The sequence below is a fragment of the Haplochromis burtoni genome, unplaced genomic scaffold, assembly GCF_018398535.1.
Source record: "Haplochromis burtoni strain Fernald_Lab_line unplaced genomic scaffold, NCSU_Asbu1 Contig_80, whole genome shotgun sequence".
Classification (NCBI taxonomy): domain Eukaryota; kingdom Metazoa; phylum Chordata; class Actinopteri; order Cichliformes; family Cichlidae; genus Haplochromis; species Haplochromis burtoni.
Window position 1 is genome coordinate 573,154 of NW_024582441.1, and position 24,376 is coordinate 597,529.

General features: G+C 41.3%; 2 protein-coding genes across 3 annotated transcripts; one reads left to right on the forward strand and one right to left on the reverse strand.

Moving 5' to 3' along the window:
* Positions 1-280: 280 nt before the first annotated feature.
* Positions 281-8,623, reverse strand: rasip1 (Ras interacting protein 1). The gene is made up of 16 exons (XM_014334515.2): positions 8,350-8,623; positions 7,555-7,676; positions 6,853-7,304; positions 6,419-6,679; positions 6,068-6,309; positions 5,824-5,988; positions 5,090-5,294; positions 4,545-4,843; positions 4,278-4,439; positions 3,314-3,354; positions 2,881-3,035; positions 2,621-2,733; positions 1,529-1,823; positions 1,158-1,321; positions 929-1,070; positions 281-826 (listed from the first exon to the last, which is right to left on the reverse strand). Exons 2-16 carry the CDS (start codon positions 7,674-7,676, stop codon positions 648-650), a joined length of 2,997 nt encoding a protein of 998 aa, XP_014190001.1. The 5' UTR covers positions 8,350-8,623; the 3' UTR covers positions 281-647.
* Positions 8,624-10,908: 2,285 nt separating this feature from the next.
* Positions 10,909-13,975, forward strand: LOC102297289 (cytochrome c oxidase subunit 6B1). 2 transcript variants are annotated; one of them, XM_005925283.2, is made up of 4 exons: positions 10,909-11,019; positions 11,429-11,598; positions 13,138-13,238; positions 13,618-13,975. In XM_005925283.2, the coding sequence occupies exons 2-4, from the start codon at positions 11,493-11,495 to the stop codon at positions 13,669-13,671; spliced, it is 261 nt and encodes an 86-aa protein (XP_005925345.1). In that variant the 5' UTR covers positions 10,909-11,019; positions 11,429-11,492; the 3' UTR covers positions 13,672-13,975. The 2 variants fall into 2 exon arrangements, with proteins under 2 accessions (XP_005925345.1, XP_042078073.1); XM_042222139.1 differs by having other exon boundaries at positions 10,991-11,077.
* The last annotated feature ends 10,401 nt before the right edge of the window (positions 13,976-24,376 follow it).

Consider the following 24,376-nt stretch of genomic DNA (forward strand, 5'->3'; position numbering starts at 1 on the left):
ACAGTCTCATTTGCTCGCTGAGTCATGACCCCTGCGTAAAATGATGCCATTATTACAGGAAATGAGAATGTGCTTTGGATCAGTCGATAATGCAGTTGTACGGTCACCTCCTTAGTCAGGCAGTTCTACCTGCAGACTCATCGGTTAACCTACAAGTGGAGTGAGTCCTGCATCGCCACCTTGTGGAATGTTTCTTTGGTGTAGAAGCAAAGGTGTGTGCCAAGCCCCAGGGGCCCCGCTGTGGGAAACAAGCTTGTCAAAGACCATGCGGAAACTGTAAGTCTTTTAGGCTTGAATTCAGCATTTTATTAAAAACAAGTAGTTTGAAAACATACACGGAAGCCAAGGGAAACAGCCACGTAAAGCACAACACTATGTTACCTAACAGACATGGGTTTTTGCTCCTTGCTTTCAAACAAATCCTATAAAGGCATGACAGAGCTAGTACATTTATTTAGCTAGACAATATCTAAGTGAATAAATGAGATGATATGAAGTGTGAGGAAAACCAACAACCAGCCAATAAAAATACAGAAAGCACGTCCAGTTTGCATTATTTTCTGGTGTCCAGTTTGATGTTTTTGGTGATATCCTTTTTTTTTTTTTACTTCTATGAGACATTAATACAGAGACATATAAGGGCTTCCTCAGAGCCGAGTCCTCTGATTGGCTGGGAGCTCATCCTGGTCGAGTCCCCACAAGAAGGTGCGGAGACGTGTAACTTCTTTTTGTAGCTCAGGGCTTGGGATTGGCTGGGAGAGGTCAAGGCGTGGTGTCTCATTTGGCAGGATAAGAGGAGGATGGTCCAAAAAGCTCTCAAAGATGTCTGAAAAATGAGAAAAGGTTGAGAAACAGTTTACTTGACATATAATGCCACTATTCATTATAGTTATTAAATGTTCAATCATAAGCCCTTTTGATTTATTACCTCCACTGAGTTCAGTGCCTGGCGGAGGGGCCCAGGATGCCGGTGGAGCTCTGCTGGGTCCCAGCTTGTAATGGGTGAGCAGGTGGTGCAACTGAGAAGGACTTAATAAAGCATGTTCTTCCTGTAGACTGGCCCAGGATGACTTGGAGATAAGAAGTTAATGGAGGAGATGTTAGATGGCATTCTAGGAGAAGGCTCAAAGGGCATGTTGTACATGCAGCTGTGTTACCTGGATGAGTCGAGTCTTGGGAATACACAGGAAGTTGACTGTGACTGACAGTTTCTTCATAAACTCTGAGGCGATGTCTCCTAATCCTGCACCCTGTAGCCAGTCCAGAACCAGGTCTAGGTTTGTTCGGATCTGTACTGCTCTGGACCATGAAAACAGTCCGTCTGAAAAGAGGGGGAGAGGATGTTGGAGAAAACAGAAAAAACATTTGAAAAAAGCTAATTTTGTTTGTTTTATCAGGAGTAAAGCAGTGAGTCTTCCTTTTATCCAAAAGGTCACTTTTATCATCTCTAGCTTCAGTTTTTACAAAGTGATACCGTATTTATTGCTGAATTAACCACACAGGATTTCTTTGCCCCGTGCCTTCTCACCTCTCTCCAGCAAAGTATTGAGCAAGGAGGTATTGGTGAAGAAGAAGAGGTAGCCGAAGGTTTGCGAGGTGAGCGGTGGGGAAAGACATGCCTCCCGTGACAGCATCAGGGAACAGCGATACACTTCCACAAGTCCAGCAACCTTGGGTGGCAAGGTGGACACATCATCTACCTCTTCTTCTCCTCCTCTTTTCTCTTCTCCCTCTGCAGCCTGAGCTCCATCCTTCTCTTTCTCCTTCTCCTCGCTGGAAAATGGGTTGGTGTCCAGAAGGGCTGGAAGAAGGGAGTACAGTGTCTTTGTGGACAGAAAGAGAAAAAAAAGTAAGTTCATTTTTATATTAAAAATATTATAAAAATCCGGAAATGATGGATGTTGAATGGACAGTATAAACTGGAATGAATTAAGTGGAAGAAGATGTTAAGATGATTTGTATCAACACTTGAAGTGATGGCTATCACAATAGTTTGTACAGGTCCAGATCTCTGACCTTGGTGACTTTTCCTCTAGCGCCATCATCAGGTTAAGCTTTTAATCTTCTGCTCATACGCAAATGCACAACTATACAACACTAATGACACTTCTGTTAAACTCACTTTCACTTTGTGCTAAATCATAGATTGGATCATGCTGGGACTCTTAGTGAAGATGACTAACATGCTAAAAATTACACCATCAACATGCTTGCATCGGCTTTCTGGACATGTTATCCTCTAGTATTGCTATTTCCATGTCAGTATGTTCCAATTCAATACAGGTTTTCCACACAAAGCCAAAAAAGTATGATTTCACAAATGAGTACATCCTAAGTATGGTCTCAGAATGCAATGCACAAAGGGACTGGAGGAGCTGCATGCAGCTGGAGAAAATTAAAATCAATTGTGGGTGGTGGTGAGCTTGTTCCAGAAAGGAACAGTTTTTATGTCTTAAGAAAGTAATTTGTGCTGTCTCTCGGTGAGGTTAAATAGAAGTGGCTATCCGGAGTTACAGTTTAAAAGGGCATGCAACATTACACATAAAATGGTAACGTTGATTTGAAGCCAAAGCACATCGGAGTATGTGGACCGCTGTATCTGGCTTTTTCTCCACTTTACCTTGGTAAGGTGATACACACACTGCTGGAAGGTGTGCATAATGACATCATCCAGCTGTGCCAGAGCTTCTGAGCAGGTGTCCATATCAGCTGTCAAAACTGGATCCCCAGGGGCTTCAAAGAAACAATCATTATGATCAATTCCAGGCTCAGTGTCAGCTTTGATTTCTCTGTTTAGCTTTGCCAAATTCCTGTGCCAGCTTATACTTTTGATCTTCTAAAGGTCCCCCCCCCCTTCTGTTGTTTTCCAGTTATTCTCACCTTCAAACTCCCACTCTTTCTCCATCACTTCTACTTTAACCTGGAAGAAGTTGAGGAGCTCCGTGGCGTTTGACATCCAGAACATGAGAGGTCGAAGGTCAGATGACAGTTTCTGGACGTTTGGCGTGCTTATCTCTCCTTCTTGCTCTGTTGAACTGGACAACACATTTAAGTAATTCCAAAGTTATGTTTGCTATCAAGTATTGTGAACATTCCCCTGTCAGGTTTGTGTTTGTGCACTAAAAGCAAAACGCTCCATACTGAAGTAAAAATAGGCTGAGTTATTATTATCTAGCTATATTCGAGACAATGCTTCCATCATACCACAAAAATTTACCAAAGACATAACAGCACAGGCACAAATGTATCATGAATCACTCAGCTGGAAATCTCTAAACAGAGGAAACATTACGTAGAACATAAATATTCTTACTTTTGCGTGGGATGCTTATCCCCAAATTCCTTAATGTTATCCTGCAAAGATAGTTGGAAACAGAAGAGACGAGACTTAGTGTGGGGGTGGAGGAGGGGGAGTGGAGTCTAGCCCTGCAGCCTGGACAGTTAGAGCAGATTTTCCAGCGGGAGGGAAGTGACATCAGCCCATCCTCACTCCTGCTCACAAGCCAGTAGGCCACAATGAAGGGCATATGTCTGTCTGCTGGTTTTTCTGTCTGACTTAATGTGGCATTCTCAATCTGCCTACCTGAGGTTTATCTGTCAGACTTGTTTAAGTGTGGTCACGACCATACTGTCATTAAATATAAAAAACTTAACATTTGTTCCATAGATGAGCCATTCTCTGACTTCCTCCAACATATTATTAATTCACACGTCACAGATATGATTATATATGTTGTATTTTTTTAATTACACAAGCAGCATGACTCTTTGGAAAGCAATGTCTCCCAGTTGGTCCATTAATTTTGTCCAAGTTATCTTAACAGCTGGTGAATTGATGGCCTTGAGCTTTGGTCCAGAGACTCATGGTCCCCAGTGGATGAATCCTTCTGAATTTGCTGATCCTTTGAATGTTTTATTGACACTAAGATGGAAAATGGAAAGACTGGAACGATAAATGGAATTCAGGTGCGCAAAGTAGGTTTGAAATAGTAATAAGTAATTTATTTCAGTGGGCAACAGATATAAAAGAATACACCAACATGAATCAGCTCGCACCTTCTTTTCACTGGGAGGCTGAGATTGTTGTGTTTTAGTGACATATTTTGACACCCATCTCCTGACTTTTTATGTAATGCCATTTAAAGTTTTAATTTTGTCCAATACTTTGGTTTATGACCAGCAAATGCTAAATTGAGGATTGCAAAAACAAGATGTGAACAAGTAACAATACCAAACATGACATCAAGCTATTGTTTTTGTTTGTGTGTGTTACTTACCCACACAATTTCTTTTATTAGATTGGCTGACTTGAGCAATATCTGTGGTAGGAGAGCAGGGTCCAGGTGTTTGGAGGCATGATCTATCATGATTGACAGGAGATAAGCAGGAGCTAAAGGCCCGCCTCCAGAGTCTGGAGAGGAATTTCTGGAGATGATCTCCTATGAGAAAAGTAAAGGATCAACACATATATGTATAAATAAAAGTTTATTTCGACTAGATAACTATAGTCAGACTATAAGAAGTCTGCTATTTTCCCTTCTTACCTGTAACAAGGAATCGGCGTGACGAGAATGGAATTTCAACACGGCCTCAGTGGAGCCCAGGTACTGCCTCAGAGCTTCCTGTCTGTCCACCAACCCTGAAGGGCAGCAGGTGGTGGAGGCATCAGTCTGCCATGGCAAGGTCAGTGCCAGCGGTGGAGGCGGAGTCACACGAGGGTCACGATACAAGAAAAGAAAGTGGTTCCCCAGACCAATCACATCGCCCGGCTTTAGGACCGTCTCCCTGTAAAGGGCCACTCCATTGTGTGTAACTGCACCTCCTCTGAAAGGTCGCATCAGGGCTGGGATAAAATTCATAAAATATTATTGAGTTTAAATTTACCCACCAGTTTATGACAGTCATGTCAAGGTAAATTATTCCCTGTGAACTAGCATTTGACAAAAATGGAGAGGAAGAATCCTCTTTTAACAGGAATAACATTGAGAACAATGATGTCCTACTTTGGATGAACAATCTACCTTCTCTAGTTTTGTATTTTCTGCAAGAGAGTGCAGCAAGATTCTAACGATGATCTGTGCCGGTGTACCTTGTCCAGTGGGTGTCTCTGGAACAGCGGAGTCTCTCCGGACTAGTAAGTGTCTAGCCAAAAGGTCAGGAGCAGACAGGAACGTGTCCACCTTCAGCGGCCTCTTCCCCTTCCTCTCTCTTTCTCTATCCTTCTCTCTCTCCCTTATTGTGGGTTTCCTTCCAAACACATGCATATGTCCCGACATGATGTACAAAACAAAATCCTACACAAAACACACAGTGGATCAGTGAGTCAGGGAGGTCTGTTATCTTTTAAGTGTTATGGTTTATATCAATCTTCTATCAGATGTTAAGCCAAACAGAAGGCAGTCGATAAGGAATGAAGTGTGTCACAGTTTGTTACAATGGAGACCTGTGTGAGGTCATTGTGTGAGATGAAGTGATGTACACAGGGGGGTTTTGTGCATTTGATGGATACATTTTCTGGCATTGTGCTGCTCAGAGGCTGTTTTGTGCTGGGTGGTGAATGGGAGAAGCGTGTAGAGGGATGGAAACCCTGATGGTATGTGGCGATTACAGACATGCAGGTATGATGTAATGCACAGGGTGTGTGCACGCGTGTGCACAGCTCCACTACAGCCATGCCTGCGCTTTTGCTAATGCGCACATGAGAGCGCATGTCAACGAGTACGTTGCTGTTTATGTGTGTTTATGTGTTTACATGATGTACGTGTGCGTGGGTGTTGTTTGCGAGAATTTGTATGGGCGATACCATCTGTCAGCATGTCTTGCCTTGCTCTGATCGTAACCCTGTAGCAACAGGAAGTAAGGCCGGTCTGTAGGTGGAAGGATCAGACTTTGTGACATCACTTCCAGGTCACAGCTGGAATAATCCTTCTCATCCTCTGCCGGCTGGTTTGTCCATCCAACCTTCCCTTCAGCTTTCGACGCCCTGATCTGCAGAAATGGTTTATGATGGTTAGAAGACCGAACGTGTGGTCAGTTCAGCTTCTACTTACTGCAGCCTTCTCTTTACCTCTCCTGGCTGTGGGTTGATCATGCTCACAATGTTCTTTCTGTCATGCACCCCTGCGCTGTTGTTAGGCCGGTTTCCAGAACCGCGGGGGTCGTTGCTGACGTGATTGCCTTGGCGACGTCGCAGACTGAGGTTCATGTCGCTGATGCTCCTCCTCAGCTCTGTGTTCCTTCCACGGTGACCCCGTTCGCCCTCCTCTGCTCCGCCACCTGATGACATCCTGCTCCGCCGCCAGCGCACACCTGTTGCCCAGACAACCCAAGTATCAATCAGCTTTGCCCTGTGCTGTGCATAAATGGTCAATTTTTTCTTTTCTTGCCACTGTACCTATCTGCTGCATCTCATACGTACCTTGGTAGTTCTCTCCCTCCCTCTCACGCTCCTTCTCCCTCTCTAACTCTTCTCTCTCATAGTCTTCCTTCCTTTGGATTTCAAAGCGCCGCTCAAATCCATCCTTAGGCCGCCACATGTCCACTAACAACAAAGGACATTCCCACGGGGCAACGCTTCTCCGGCACTCTGTCTCCCATTTGATAGCTCCATCTGGCTGCTGGATGGGCTTTCCAATGACATCACACAATAGGAAGTCTTCAGGGCTGTGTTTCTGGAGAACTAGAAAGTAATGGAGGAAAGGGGGAATGAGGGGGAGGGTAATTATTTTTCCATAACACTGCTATTTATGTTTATATAAAGTCATTCCCAATTGGTAAAAAAATTTTAAGCAAACAATTCCTAGTCATGGATCGCAGCAGAGGTCCAAATGAGCCAAAATTTCCCTTTCATACCTGCGTCATCTGTCTCCTCCCGCTCTCTTTCAGTGTAGCGAGTGATGACCTGGGCAATGAGTTGCCTGGCTGTGGAGTGTATGTTGGCCAGCAGGGAGCGATAATTGGCTCCACTGGAGAGTGCATCTCCATAGATTTTGATCAGGCCTGGGGCAGAGGAAGAAGCAGGGGGCAAGTAGTGGTGGGAGGAGGGGGCTGCCGAATGAGCCCAAACTTCTCTCTCCTTCTCTCCCACTGCCCGGTCCCGGTCACTGTTGGAACGCCCCCGTAAGAAGAGATGGGAAAGGCGCTTAGCACGGGACTGGGGTGCAGCAGGCCGCGGCCTGAGGAAGGCCGGGGAAGGAGATGGGGATGGGGTAGGGGAAGCCAGCGAGGGGGTGGAGTTAGAAAGGGAAGAGGAAGGAGCAGAGGGGGCCTCGTGGAGAGAGGCTGCGTCAGAGCTGGTAGTCGACCTGGAAACAACAGAGGAGGGAAGACAGATGGAGGAGAGAGGAAGCAGAAAGGAAGGGACAAGTCAGCTGTGAGTTATGACTGACAAACAACAAGGACTAAAATAAATGGAAGACATGAATACAAATGACAGTGGAAGTGAGATAAGATAAGATAAGATCAATACACAAACTAATTCTACATGCAGGACACAAGTTGGAACAAAACTAAAGATTAATTTAAAAAAAGCGAATTAAAGAAGTTTAGACCAACTTGACAGAGAGCGCGCTGGGCCAACGACCACCAAGCTTTGCAAAGTGTTTCCTGGGGGAGTTGATCCACAAACCCACTGGGAAATGGAGTTTTCTGAATCGAGGACTGCCAGATCCCTCCATCTGACCGAGAAGAATTCAGATATTAAAGGGCAATTCTCTCTAAAATCAACTTAATAACTCATCTTTTTATAAGATATATAAACATTAGGTTTCCCTTAATAATATTTCTCTGCACCATACCAAAGGCTGTGTGTCACCAGTGCCAGGATATAAACAATATAACAATGGAATGATGTCAACCTTCAAAAATATCAACAGGATACCTACAGCAGGTTGTCAACATGGTAAAAACAAATGAAAAGGCATTAGCCCTCCCTACAGCCCCTGAAAATCCCAATGTGTTTTCCTATCCTCAAACAGGAAGTGTGTTTTGTAGGACTCAGGTCCAGCTGTCGCAGTGACAGGGAAAAACCCACTCCAAAGGTCACTGCCTGTCCAATTCTCTGTAACACTTCTATTTAACCTACCATCACAATTTAGGATAACATGTTTTCTTTTAGCTACGATTAGAATTTTGAGATAATGGCTAGTACTGTGTTGAAAATGAGTTCCTTTTTAAAGTTGTTCCCTCAGACACGCCATTTCTCGACATGCGTCCACACCTAAAATCTGTTATTGGTATTCTAGGCAGAAAGGCCTCCTCTCCTAGAAAACCATGTTGGGATATTTTCACAGAATTCTAAATACTACAAGAAAGAAATTACTCAAATTATTTGGTTTTGAACAAACTTACCCACAGTTACTTCAAATCCTTTTTATAGTGTGTTTTGATTATCCACCAAAATGCCAATGCGCAGCTCAAAGTACCCTAAAAAATGTGCGCTCGTCCTTCTCCTCAGGATGAAAATCCATTTTCTAAAGGCCTCGGCTCCTTAAAAATGGACAAAGGTATCTTTAATTCTAATAATTCTTTTTTCTTCTGTTAAAGAAAATGCCCCTTTACATTAGTTTTTTACTCTAAGTGGCTGCTACCTCCCTCTCTGGCTCTCGGGCGCTCTGGGTCTATAGATAGAGAAACCAACCCATTGTTCTAAGTGACAGAATTTCCTTCCTTTGCTTTGGACAACACCTATATCCTGACTGAGTGAGAAAGAGAGGCAGAGATTGGTAGAAGTGAGAGAACGGTAAATTTACACACACAAACACACACATGGGTGTTTGGCACCCTGCTGGGAATATAATATACTGTATTGTACTCTGCACAAAACAATCTCGATATCTATCTTTTTGCCCATCTGAGTTAAATGAAAATGTCACAGAATAAAGCTAAATTATATGAAAAAGCCTTAATGGGTTTAAAAGACTATTTTTGATTTAAACCAGGTACTGTGATGTGATTTATGATGAGAAAGACTATCACAGTGCTCAACAAAATGCAAGGAAGTTTGAAGTTTTGCTGAAAAGAGGATGAAGGAAATGCACACAGTGAGACAGGAAGCTAGAGCGAGACACCTGTGATCTTTGACCTGGTCTTCAACAGGAAGATGTTGATGGAAAGAGAAAGGACACTGTCACAGTCATCATAAAGGGCTAATAAAGTTTGTCCCATTACAAAGACTCCTCCACCATTTCCAAGTTCCTACCATGACTAAAAGAGAAAATAATATATTACTTATGATTAAATGTTAAATTTCCTGTTATTGTCACTACCAGTGAAGTGATATGAAAATTTCGTATTGTTTGCGAAACAGAGGAGTACTGTATGTATTACCTATGCTCACCGGTCACTTCATTAGGCACACCTGTCCAACTGCTTGTTAGTGCATGTGGTGCTGATGTTCAAACTGAGCATCAGAATGAGGAAGAAAATGTGAAAAGGGGGTTAAATGATTTTAAATATTTCAGAAGGTGTTGATTTGCTGGGATTTTCCCACACAACCATCTCTATGGTTTACAGAAAATGGTCCAAAAAAAGAGAAAATATCCAGTGAGCAGTAGCTCTCTGGGTGAACATCCTTTGCTGCCTTCTTGTCAGAGGTCGAAAGAAAATGGCCAGACTGCTTTGAGCTGATAGGAAGGCCCTTTCTCAACCAAGATATGCAGAAAAGCATCTCTGAAAGCACAACATGTCAACCTTGAAGCAGAAGAGCCACAGCAACAAATCACCACAACACGTGCTACTCCTGTCAGATAAGAACAGGAAACTGAGGCTACAGTTTACAACAAAATTAGAACACAAAAGATTGGAAAAATATTGTTTGGTCTGATAAGTCTCAATTTCTTCTCCGACATTCATGGTAAAATCAGAATTTGGTGTAAACAACATGAAAGAACACCTTGTATCAATCGTTCATGCTGCTGCTGTTGCAATATGGCAGATGTTTTCTTGGGACACGTTAGACCTTTTAGTACTAACTGATCATCATTTAAACGCCGTGTCCATGTCTATCCTATTAAGACACCAGTCTACCCATCTTCTGATGGATGCTTCAAGCAGGATAACACACCTTGGTCAAATCATCACAAAGCTCAATTAATCATCTCAAACTGGCTTCTTGAACATGGCAATGAGTTCAAGTGTACTCAGATGCCCTCCACAGTCACCAGATCTCAAATAGAGCACCTTTGTGATGTGGTGGAACAGGAGATTCACATCACCTACGTGCAGCTGACAAATCTGCAGGATCTGTGTGATGCTGTCATCACGATGTGGACCAGACTCTCTGAGGAATTTTTCCAGCACCTTGTTGAATCAAAGGGAGCCCAACCCTAGCAACATATAAGTAGTGAAGTATTTAGTGGGTATATATGCAAGATATCAAAGAGCAACCAAGACATTAAAAGAAGAAGACGTCACCAAAAAAATAAAATAAAATAATAATACTGGGTTAAGATTATGCTTTGAAAAATTTGCTCTTAATAGGTTACATATTTTCTTCTGTTTATCATGTCACAGTGTCGGAAACTCTGGGAGGGGGCAGCAAAATATGGGTACAAATTAAGAGCAGAAACACAGGAATGTATCTGATTTTTTTAAGGATATCTGGGGTCTGGCATTGATTTAATCTGAGGTCTAAGTGACTTGGAACCAAACAGCCTTAAAGGCAAGAAGGTGAGGTCATCTTTTGATCCAAAATCTGGAAATATTATGTCGCAGAATGAAAACCACCGCTTTCCCTCAAGCAGCAACAAATCCGGAGGTCACACGGGGGGAAGCAAATAAATAAATATATAATAAACTTCTTCATTGACCCTTGACACTTCTTATTTCGCTGTATGTTAACTTTTTACCTCTGAAAAAAACATAAATACAATTATTATACAAATATGTGACTGTTAAAGATTAAACGCTGTCGTAAATAAACAGGACGGATTTGATTACGGCGATATCCCAGCGTGCCTTGCGCGTCGGAGAGGAAGGACAATTTTTTCTAGAGAGGACACGTTGAAGAAGCGTCCCAAGGTTAGCTTCGTAACTTCGTAGTATGCTGTTCTAATCCTAACTTTTTGAACCTTTAAAGGTGTCTTTCCAGCGTTTTTTTGTCGTTTAAAACGGTTTAAGTGCTGCGTGTTAATTACGGCCGTATACACACAGATTAACTCGTTAGCTTTGAGCTAACGGCTAGCGATAACCTATTGCCTGAGTTATTTTGTGTGATTACGTTGACTGGGCTCATTTGTATACCGACCTGTGTGCTTATGACAATAGATTTATATACTCAAAACATGTAATTTGTGTGTATCTGAATTAGTAACAATAAGACTGTAAACGTCTAGTAGCTCGGTTAACTAACGTTGTTCCCTCTGTGATAGCTAACACTAGTTAAATGTCTCGTTTGTCTTACACCTTTTTATTTCTGTTTCCCCTGCAGGCTAACCTAGGCCGTGCCCTGTTTCAACATCGTTTAAACCTCCCACTGACTGAAGGATAGAAAAATGGCCGAAGCCGTGTCAGATAAGATCAAGAACTACAAGACGGCTCCGTTTGACGCCCGATTCCCAAACACCAACCAGACCCGAAACTGCTTCCAAAACTACCTGGGTGAGGATTGCTTTGCTGTGATCACACATTATCATACATTAACCCGACCAGAACTGTCTTAACACAACAGGACATGCACTTCACATGCGCGTATGGGGCTAATTTTAGTACTGTGCAAAAACACTTTTTATTTCTTTACTTTGTGCTATGGAAATGGGAAATGTGAGCAGTTCATTGGAACATGTAAACAAACACGGAAATACAGTATTTAAGGTTAAAAAAATGATACGCTTCCCCCCCCCAATGTGTCCCTTGTTGACAGTCGGTCCAGATGCATCTGCCAGGTCTTTGTTTGATGTTTCCTTTCTCAAGGACATGATACTGGTTATTTGCTGTAGAAAATAGTAGAAAATTTAAAAGGTCTGGTTCTTAGATGTAACTTTAAAAATGGGAATCAGTGAGTGGTGCTAGTAACAAAGTGCCAAAAATGCAATCTGAAATTGGTTCTTTGCTGAGTTGTTGTTATGTGTGGATGCAACACTGGTTCCTCCCTTGACCTTTTTAATGCTTTTATAGGTCAGTGTTCGTTGGCTAAACAAAGAAACCAAAAAAATATTCCTCTGGAAATGTTCATGTACAAGGACTGGACTAATAATGAAAAGCAGCCAATGTCAAAAGAAACTTTGAAAGGTCTTCAGAAAGGCTGCAGAACTGTTACTCAAGACAACTTTAAAAATGACAGAGTCTGACTCCTTGGAAGCAAAATATAAATAAATGGAGGGGGAGAGACTGATGACTGGAATTGGTACTCTTAATTCATGCATAATTTTCAAACTTCCCTATATGAGTCTCACAAAGTATACATTATAAAGCCCAATGTTACACTAGTATCACTATGCCATCACTGTGTAACACAATCCATCCAAGTATAATGATATGCTATATGTTATACTTGGATTGCTATGTTTTTTTTTAACTGATATGTAAAAACAAATTTCTTAGCGATTAAGTACTTAAATTAATCCTGAAAGGATTTTTTTTTTTTTAATGAAGAGCGAGTATGTTAAGTAAAAGATACTTGACTTGGTGACAAGACCGCCAAACATTCTTTAAAAGTTCACTCGCTCTCAGATGTGGACTTTAAACCTTTTTGTAAATAAACCATAACAAAACTTTACTTAATATTAACACTCTAACCTGATTGTTTTCTGGCTGTTATCTTTCTGTGTTCTCTTTTTTTCAGATAAATGTGTTAGATTAAAAAAAAATAGATAAAAATCAGTGCAATAACAGCAGCTGGTGCACTGGACAGACAATAGGAATTGTTATTCAGGAAGTTGAAACATATCAAACAAATCCTGAAGAGAAGCCATTGAGAAGGACAAAAAAGACATATTCCCCTCCTCCGAGCATCAGTGTTCATATTAGGTACTTCAGCAATGTAAACACCAGTTCAGTTTAAAATGATGTTTTATGTAAACAGAAAAGCTTTAACCTGTTTTCACAATGAGCTCTTAGTTTTGCTTCATGCCGGTACTATTTGTCTTCAAGAAGACTTTTATCATTTAAGTAAACCCTGTACCCTTTTTGTTCTTGCAGACTTCCACAGGTGCAACAAAGCTCTGTCAGCCAAAGGCCAGGAAGTTTCTCCATGTGAGTGGTACCAGAAGGTTTACAAGAGCCTCTGCCCTATGAGCTGGGTAAGTTTAAGAAGAAACTGCAGATGTCTCTGACTGCCACAGTTTGTTTCCCTGTACTTCCAGTGTTTTGTTTTGTTTTTGTTTTTTTTTCTTCTGAATGACTGTTCTGGAGTAAACAGGAGTTTGGGGCTCTTTAAGGACATTAAGCTTTTGTATTTCATCACATTTACCGTTGTGACACAAAGTTCTCACTGCTGCATGTGTTGCAGTCAAAGCTGGAAACCTTGTTTGCAGTTGATGTTTTGAAACAGTTTCCACATCACATGTAACTTGTGTGAGACTGTTGTGTCTCATCACCATTTCCAAGGCTAAGAATCTCCTGCTGCTGGTAGGCGTAAGTTACACTTAAGCCTCATGTTTTCTTTAATGTCTCCTGCAGGTTTCTAAATGGGATGAGCAGATAGAAAACGGAAGTTTCCCTGGAAAGATCTGAACTAACCCGTCATGACAGGTGGCTGCAAGACTATTACTTGCAACCTCTTTCATCTGCCTACAAATGTCTTTACAACTGTTACCCTTTCATTATTAGCACTGGTCTTACAAACTAAAAACACGCACAACAAGCACCGTTTTAAAGCTTAAACATGTGTTTCCTGCCTCTGTTATAAACTGGTCTTTAGTGTGGTTGATTTAATAAATACCAGTGCAGCTTTATTTCAGGAAGTTGTTCAGTATTCTGCTGTCTTGGATTGACTTGTGAGTCACCAGAGAGCAAATAAATCAATTTCACAAATCAATTGTGAGTTCTTTCAATTTTTTTTTGCCATCTGTAATTCAAAACGATCGTGTTATCTAAAAAGTTCATATTCTTTTATTATTTTCTCAGCATTTAAAATCAGTAAGCTGCATAAATTGAGTGCTCCTACAACTGCCTTTAGTGTGTAATTACAGGGAGTGCAGAATTATTAGGCAAGTTGTATTTTTGAGGAATAATTTTATTATTGAACAACAACCATGTTCTCAATGAACCCAAAAAACTCATTAATATCAAAGCTGAATGTTTTTGGAAGTAGTTTTTAGTTTGTTTTTAGTTTTAGCTATTTTAGGGGGATATCTGTGTGTGCAGGTGACTATTACTGTGCATAATTATTAGGCAACTTAACAAAAAACAAATATATACCCATTTCAATTATTTATTTTTACCAGTGAAACCAATATAACATCTCCACATTCACAAATATACATTTCTGACATTCAAAAACAAAACAAAAACAAATCAGCGACCAATATAGCCACCTTTCTTTGCAAGGACACTCAAAAGCCTGCCATCCATGGATTCTGTCAGTGTTTTGATCTGTTCACCATCAACATTGCGTGCAGCAGCAACCACAGCCTCCCAGACACTGTTCAGAGAGGTGTACTGTTTTCCCTCCTTGTAAATCTCACATTTGATGATGGACCACAGGTTCTCAATGGGGTTCAGATCAGGTGAACAAGGAGGCCATGTCATTAGTTTTTCTTCTTTTATACCCTTTCTTGCCAGCCACGCTGTGGAGTACTTGGACGCGTGTGATGGAGCATTGTCCTGCATGAAAATCATGTTTTTCTTGAAGGATGCAGACTTCTTCCTGTACCACTGCTTGAAGAAGGTGTCTTCCAGAAACTGGCAGTAGGACTGGGAGTTGAGCTTGACTCCATCCTCAACCCGAAAAGGCCCCACAAGCTCATCTTTGATGATACCAGCCCAAACCAGTACTCCACCTCCACCTTGCTGGCGTCTGAGTCGGACTGGAGCTCTCTGCCCTTTACCAATCCAGCCACGGGCCCATCCATCTGGCCCATCAAGACTCACTCTCATTTCATCAGTCCATAAAACCTTAGAAAAACCAGTCTTGAGATATTTCTTGGCCCAGTCTTGACGTTTCAGCTTGTGTGTCTTGTTCAGTGGTGGTCGTCTTTCAGCCTTTCTTACCTTGGCCATGTCTCTGAGTATTGCACACCTTGTGCTTTTGGGCACTCCAGTGATGTTGCAGCTCTGAAATATGGCCAAACTGGTGGCAAGTGGCATCTTGGCAGCTGCACGCTTGACTTTTCTCAGTTCATGGGCAGTTATTTTGCGCCTTGGTTTTTCCACACGCTTCTTGCGACCCTGTTGACTATTTTGAATGAAACGCTTGATTGTTCGATGATCACGCTTCAGAAGCTTTGCAATTTTGAGACTGCTGCATCCCTCTGCAAGATATCTCACTATTTTTGACTTTTCTGAGCCTGTCAAGTCCTTCTTTTGACCCATTTTGCCAAAGGAAAGGACGTTGCCTAATAATTATGCACACCTGATATAGGGTGTTGATGTCATTAGACCACACCCCTTCTCATTACAGAGATGCACATCACCTAATATGCTTAATTGGTAGTAGGCTTTCGAGCCTATACAGCTTGGAGTAAGACAACGTGCATGAAGAGGATGATGTGGACAAAATACTCATTTGCCTAATAATTCTGCACTCCCTGTATATCTAAAATGTGAACACAGAAGTCAATAACTAATGAACAAAAATGCTCTAAAGCTTTATCTGACAAAGATTTCTGTTCACATTGGCCTTGTTACATATCTGCCTGCTTTCGTCTTAAAGTTCACTTGAATATCAGTAGCAGGTTTTCAGTTCTGTTATTTAGTATCAGCAAGGCCTTCATGAGTAACTAAGTTTATTTAATCCTCTCAGATATATTCGTTACCCCTCAGCAAAATGCTGATGCGGTCTTGTCACCCAGGGCAGCATGAACACCTAAGTTTGAATGTGATAACTTGAGAAAGCTGGGATCTGGGATTTTCACATTGATACCATAGGTGCATCTACTACAGATCTCTGAGGAGTTTAAATCTCGGTAACCTCGACCTGGTAGACTGAATGGTAGCACCCACTGTTATTTATCAATTTTTCTTTTTGTTACCACGGAGTGGCAGTAGCACTGAGGTCAGAGGCTGATTTTGTTGAAATCACCCTTTTTACCACAAGGGTGCACTATTGTCACTCACTCGCTGTATAAAATAGTTAAAATAATTGGACCCTACATTTTTTTTTTTTAGTCAATTTGGAACAGTTTTTATACCAAACCACAGTAAAAACACCGCAAGTGTCATTCTCTGGCTTGGAATTTGATTACTTTCCCTAATGTGATCCAAATTATATGAAAATATACTGCTGTATAGGTGCTAAATGTAATCAGAATGCTTCAGATCCATTGGCATGAGTCAGATCAAGGAGGATGGTGGCTTTAGGGAATCCCAATTTGTACTACCTCTGTATATAGATAGATAGAGATATACAATAGATAATATAGGACAAAGGTTCAAGGGGTAACTTGGCACCGTCTTCAGTGTTCCCACTAAATTTGTCCAGGTTCCCTTGAAGACATCAACCTATCATTTTCTTAAGGATTGTTCCAAACAGTGTAAGAATAAAGCAGCACAGGTGTGGTCATATACACTGCAAATAATGCATGGAACAGAGGTCAGAGGGTTACTTGACACAAGGATCACAAGATCTGTGACAGGACTGTGATTCAGTGGATTGCTCTGTTGCCTCATAACAAGAAGGTTCCTGCTTCAAATCTGAGCCGCAATTTCAGTGAGTGTCGGAAACTCATTGAAATCCCACATGAAAGGTTTCATACCACTGCTTTGAACACACACTTTGAAGTTTGCACGAGTTTTTAAAATTTTATTTATTTTTAAATCCACGTCTGTTTGTGTTTGGCAAAACTGAACATGATATCCTGTAATAATAGATATTTTACTCCAAAATAAGTGTTTTTAGATATCAAATACACTCTTCTCTGAAACATTAAGTGGTATTCCACCTATTCAGGAAACATTCATTGTTCATTGACTCATGTTTTATTCCCTGTTGAAGACCTGTGTGCCAAAATGTGTTTCTTTTAAACTTGCTGTGCAAATAAAGGCATTTTAGTCTTATTTCAAAAAGGGAGAGCCTGGGACTTAAAAAAATGTATCCCTTCCAAAGTGCGCCTCACATAGAAGTGAGTTGAATGGAGGATGTGGTCCTTCTCTTATAGTTGGCCCAGATCAAAACTGACCAGAGGATACAATAAAGGCATGTAAGAGTCATTGGCCAGTGATGTAGAAAGAGACTGTATGGGGTGTATTGGTGCATAGCTGGTGCTACACCCAAATTTATGTCATAAACTGAACTGTGTAGCATGTGGAAGTTACACCAGGAATGGATTTCATCAGAGGTGGGTGTGCACCAACTGAACTCCCCCTGAGAGGGAAGTGCGAGAAGTTTTAATGAACGGGTGACTGAAACCCCAATAAATTAATCAAGAAGGTTACAATGAGAACTTTATCAATCCTGACGTAAACTTGTAGAAAATATACGCTTAATCATCTAAAGTTAAACATGATATCTGCTCAAAATTAGTTTTCATTTATTGCTTGTTTGATTCAAAGACTGTTCACAACATGCAAAGTTTCCAAAGCTGGAGACCCAGGCGGTATGCATCAAACTATGCATCACATTTTCTTTCAGTTTATTGTGGATCTGATAAATGCCTACTCGAACTCTGTCTAAGATTGACTTGACTTGAGTTGACTGAAAAAAGTGTATGAAGCATAAACCTTGTTATTATAATTATTTATAAGTTTGTAACAGCCTCTGCTCAATAAATATCAGCTAAATGAATAAGTAGGAGTGTTTACAATCGTTAGTAAAAAAAAAAAAAGCTCTTTTGGATCGATAGCAAATCTGAAACATGAGGTGGCAGTGTTGCACTAGTTAGTGTACTATCCCTCCACAGTCTGTCAGATCTTTGCAGTAAAAGAAATGACTTCATAACCCACATGACTCACAATCTTAACATTAATAACCTATGTTCACCCACAGCTAAAAAGCTTAAAAGCATTGATGCCCAAAGGGAGATATATGAAATGTTATCTTTAGTATGGAGCCATGCTATTGGAATAAATGCAGAATGTGGTTTGACAATTTTCTGTAATAAGCAAGGCCTTTCCTGTGTTGCAGCATACGTGGTTCCTTAACTAGTTAAGGATTCAAATGGTTTACTTATCAGGATATAAATATAATCATCTGTCCGGTCTTAAAATCAGGAAAATACTACCTCAGAAAAACACATGAAATAGCAGCAACTGGTTTCTGTATGAGTTTATCAGAGTCTTCACTGTGTGGAAATGTTGCCCCACTCTTCTTTATAGTGTTGCTTCAGTTTACTGAAGTCTGGAGGCATTAGTTCTCTTAAGATATTGCTACAGTATTTCAGTCAGGTTGAGGTCTGGCCTTTGTCATTGATTCTCTTCTTTTCAGCCATTATCTTGTAGATTTGTTGCTGTGGATGAGTTCACTGGGTTCATTGTCCTTTTGCACGACCTCAGTTTTGGTGAAGCTTTAGTTGTCGGACAGATGGCCTCACATTTGACTCTTTAATACTTTGGTATATTTAGGAATTCATGGACAACTCAGTGACCACAAGCTGCCCCTCTAAATCAATACCATGTCACCACCATGATTGATAATAATTAATAATCATGCATAATCGTTCTTTTTAATGTAGCTACTTTGAAGTATTTTGTTCCCAAGCATTTGCACCATTAAACCTCCTAAGTAGGATAATAACTTTCACATGAGTAAAGAGTCTAAATCTTGCCAGCTACTATATACAAAATGATGTTCTTCCATAACACACCACTTTTCGTGCAATACGCTTGTTTAGGACACAATGCTTTACCTTAAAAAAATACCCCTAGCAATGTTTTCTGACATTTATTTCCCCCGTTGAATGTTTTTCGTGGCAGTACGGATTAGAGGATGTGTTAGATAATTATTCAAGAATTTTACCAAATTTAAGGTACACACACACAAGGTCCACCTGTTCAAAAAGGCACATCTAAAGGCCAGTCTTATGTTCTAAGGTGAACGTCTAAATAATTCAGAGAAGGCTGGGGGGAAAGTGTTGTGGTCAGATGAAACATAAAATGAGCTTTTTGGCACTAAGTCAACCCAGTGTGTTTGGAGGAAAAGAAATGATATGACCCAAAGAACACCACCCAACAGTCAAACACGGAGGTGGAAACATTATTTTTTGGGGCTGTTTCTCTGCCAAGGGTACAGGAGGACTTCACCATATTGAGGGGCCAATGGACATGTGGAGGAAAAGCTACTTCTCTCGGCCAGAATACTGAAGATAGGTCATGGATGGGTCATCCAGCATGACAATGGTCGAAAAGATTCGGTCAAGACAACCAAGGAGTGACTACAGAAGAAGAAGCACATTGAGGTCATGGGAATGGCGTTTCCGTATCCCTATCCTGAGGAACACTGTGGGGGGATCTGAAGCTTCAAGTTCCTAAGCAGCAGCCAAGAGATCTACATGATCAAACGAGTTTCTATAGACAAGTGGGCCAAAGTCCCTCCTGAAATGTGGGTAAACCTGGTGACCAACTACAAGAAATGTCTCAGCAACAACGGTTTCTCCCACAATTACTGAATCATGCTTTTCTTTGTGGATCAAATACTTATTATTTATTTATGGTTAATATTCTGGTTGATATTTCTTTGGAAGTGAGGAAAATTGTAAATTCAGCAGGGGAAATAATAATGTATTTAAGAAATTCTTAGACAAAATGCAGAAGCTGCATGGAGAAAACTACGCCCATCTTTCAGTACCTTGTAGAAACACCTTAGCAGCAAATGGTTTCTGTATGACTTTAGACTGTTGGGTCACTGTGGGGGAAATGTTGCCCTACTCTTCTTTACAGTGTTGCTTCAGTTCATTGACATTTGCAGGCATTTGTTCATGCATAGCTTTCTTAACGTCCTGCTACAGTATTTCAGACCGTTTGAGTTCTGGACGTTGACTGGGCCACTGCAACATCTGGATTCTTTACTTTTTCAGCCCCTCTTGCTTAGATTTTCTGCTATGCTTGGGATCATTGTCCTGTTGCATGACCCAGTTTAACTAAAGCTTTGGTTGTCAGACAGATGGCCTCACATTTGACTCTAGAATATTTTGATATACAGGGGAATTCATGGTTTACTCAGTGACGCTCCAAATCAGTACCCTGCCTCCATTATGACTGACAGGTGGAATGAGGTGTTTGTGTGGTTATGCCGTGTTTGGCGCTGTGCATGGTGGTCAAATATCTCCACTTTGTTCTTGTCTGTCCAAAGTATATCTACAGGAAAGGGCAGAGCAGGCTGTACCTGCTGCAGAGACTCAGGTTGTTTGGAGTGGAGGGCCCACCCCTGAAGATCTTCTATGACTCTGTGGTGGCCTCAGCCATCTTTTACGGTGTGGTCTGCTGGGGCGGCAGCATCTCTGCCGGGGACAGGAAGAGACTGAACAGGCTGATCCGAAGGGCCAGCTCTGTTCTAGGATGCCCTCTGGACCCAGTGGAGGTGGTGAGTGACAGGAGAATGGCGGCTAAGCTGTCATCCCTGTTGGACAACATCTCCCACCCCATGCAGGAGACTGTGACAGCACTGAGCAGCTCCTTCAGTGGCAGCTGCGGCACCCACGGTGTGGGACGGAGAGATTTCGCAGGTCTTTCCTCCCCACTGCTGTCAGACTCCACAACAAAGACTTTAACTGATCAAACACACACATCCACACATGTGCAATAACACTAAGTGCAATACTCTTTTCTGGCATCGTTGTATTTTTACTCAGTTGTATATAGCATTTGTATTCTATTTTTATCTTATTGTATATTTATTCTTACTGTATATAGTATTTTATTTTATTTTATTCTGTACAGTTGTGTACTGTATTTATTCTTATTGTATTCTAATTTTTGCTTCATAACTTTTGCACTGTCCACTTCCTGCTGTGACAAAACAAATTTCCCACGTGTGGGACTAATAAAGGTTATCTTATCTCATCTTATATTGTTCCAGAGATCTTGTGGTACATTCAGATGAAACTTTGCAAACCTAAGTTGTGCTACCATGTTCTTTTTAGAGACAAGAGGCTTACTCCAGGATGTAGTTTTTCAGTTTTTCTGACTGTACTGTCATAAACTTTAACATTTAAAATGCTAAGTTTTAATTCAAATACAGTGGGGCAAAAAAGTATTTAGTCAGCCACCGATTGTGCAAGTTCCCCCACTTAAAATGATGACAGAGGTCAGTAATTTGCACCAGAGGTACACTTCAACTGTGAGAGACAGAATGTGAAAAAAAAATCCATGAATTCACATGGTAGGATTTGTAAAGAATTTATTCGTAAATCAGGGTGGAAAATAAGTATTTGGTCACCTCAAACAAGGAAAATCTCTGGCTCTCACAGACCTGTAACGTCTTCTGTAAGAAGCTTTTCTGTCCCCCACTCGTTACCTGTATGAATGGCACCTGTTTGAACTCATCATCTGTATAAAAGACACCTGTCCACAGCCTCAAACAGTCAGACTCCAAACTCCGCCATGGCCAAGACCAAAGAGCTTTCGAAGGACACCAGGAAAAGTATTGTAGACCTGCACCAGACTGGGAAGAGTGAATCTACAATAGGCAAGCAGCTTGGTGTGAAAAAATCAACTGTGGGAGCAATCATCAGAAAATGGAAGACATACAAGACCACTGATAATCTCCCTCGATCTGGGGCTCCACGCAAGATCTCATCCCGTGGGGTCAAAATGATCATGAGAACGGTGAGCAAAGATCCCAGAACCACACGGGGGGACCTGGTGAATGACCTGCAGAGAGCTGGGACCAAAGTAACAAAGGTCACCATCAGTAACACACTACAACGGCAGGGAATCAAATCCCGCAGTGCCAGACGTGTTCCGCTGCTGAAGCCAGTGCATGTCCAGGCCCGTCTGAAGTTTGCCAGAGAGCACATGGATGATACAGCAGAGGATTGGGAGAATGTCATGTGGTCAGATGAAACCAAAGTAGAACTTTTTGGTATAAACTCAACTCGTCGTGTTTGGAGGAAGAAGAATACTGAGTTGCATCCCAAGAACACCATACCTACTGTGAAGCATGGGGGTGGAAACATCATGCTATGGGGCTGTTTTTCTGCCAAGGGGACAGGACGACTGATCCGTGTTAAGGACAGAATGAATGGGGCCATGTATCGTGAGATTTTGAGCCAAAACCTCCTTCCATCAGTGAGAACTTTGAAGATGAAACGAGGCTGGGTCTTCCAACATGACAATGATCCAAAACACACCGCCCGGGCAACAAAGGAGTGGCTCCGTAAGAAGCATTTGAAAGTCCTGGAGTGGCCTAGCCAGTCTCCAGACCTCAACCCCATAGAAAATCTGTGGCGGGAGTTGAAAGTCCGTGTTGCTCGGCGACAGCCCCAAAACATCACTGCTCTCGAGAAGATCTGCATGGAGGAATGGGCCAAAATACCAGCTACTGTGTGTGCAAACCTGGTAAAGACCTATAGTAAACGTTTGACCTCTGTTATTGCCAACAAAGGTTATGTTACAAAGTATTGAGTTGTATTTTTGTTATTGACCAAATACTTATTTTCCACCCTGATTTACGAATAAATTCTTTACAAATCCTACCATGTGGATTCATGGATTTTTTTTTTTACATTCTGTCTCTCACAGTTGAAGTGTACCTCTGGTGCAAATTACTGACCTCTGTCATCATTTTAAGTGGGGGAACTTGCACAATCGGTGGCTGACTAAATACTTTTTTGCCCCACTGTAAATGCATTTATATAGCAAAATCACAGCAACTGTTAGTAAAGTCTTAGATCAGTTAGCCAAATGCATATGATTATCAGCACCTGGTTGCTACTTGTTTTCAGCATTGTTTTCATGGATTCAGCAAGTTGCTGGAAACATTCATCAGATTTTGAATGTGTAGGTTTGCTCACTTATATAAAAAAAAAAAGTTCAATCCTTATTTTACTCAGTCCTGGGTTTTAAAAATCGAGACTGTAATTAATTTGGAAGTGAGCAAACTTACAAATTCAGGATCAAGTAAACATTTTGCCACCTGCTTACGACACTATACACAGTAACTGATACCACATTTTGTAAGAAGTGTTGTAAGCTACCTTTATTGTTTTCAACATGCTGCTACAGAAAATGGAAGAAATGAAATTGTTTCATAACTTCTACTTTTCAAATGAACTGCATTACAAACCAAGACTGTCAGAACAAAACTGAAACAAATTTTCGGATGGAAGACAAATTCAAAAACATAAGTTAATGTTTTTAAACTGTTGGCAATATCTACGAAGCACAAACACAATTTTGGTGGAATTGACTTCCTTCTATAGACAAACAGCGAGTTCTGATGGTGTAAATCATTAAGTGTTTAGCATCCCCGGTTGAAAAGATGGTCTCTCAAACTGATGGTTCACAATCCTTTTATTAAACAGCCGTGTATGTGAACACACCGTAAGAGCTACAACATACAGAATAAAAGACTATTAGTAAATCAAACAGTGTGTTACCTTTAACCTTTTGACTTATTCATTAATCACAAAGTAATTATCTTTAACTTTACATAACTGTTGCATCTTCAAAAAATAAAAAATACAATAACTGAGACTTACAATGAAGTATCGTTGCACTGGTTTACTGAACCTTTCTTTCAGGGCATGTACCGAACATCAGTATCCATTTTCTACTGCCTCCTACAGGACACACTCTTCTTCCACTTCCACTTCCTTACACATTAATGTAACACATCTCCTGGCATTACCATTGTGTAGCAATGGGAATTGCATTTACCTGTGTGTTCCACCCGGTCTTGAGAGTGTAACACCGGAAGGTGAGAAGTAGAGACTCATGACTGATTACAAAGAGTTTAATAAAAGTTTACCTCGGAGGAGGGAAAGTTCAACCGAGCATCTTGTGGAGTTTATAGAGAGAACAAGATGAAACATGGTGGCAGCGGGGTCTAGAGTGATCCACACCGCGCTTTGAAGACAACAGATTGAGCGGACGGTATCGACGCGTCCAGCTAGGCTAATTAGCCTCGGAGGTGCTAACGGCTCAGGACAGCAGGTGAGACGCTGACGAGAAGAGCGCAGCGGCGTCTACGATGGATGGATTGAAGCCACCCGCACAGTGGAGTATGGATTCAGTGAACCTGTCTAAAGCGTGGAAAACATGGAAAGAAGAGTTTACACTCTACACGGAACTAGCTCTGCCGGATGCTGAGGAAAAGGCGAGAGTGAAGCTGTTTTACTATCTG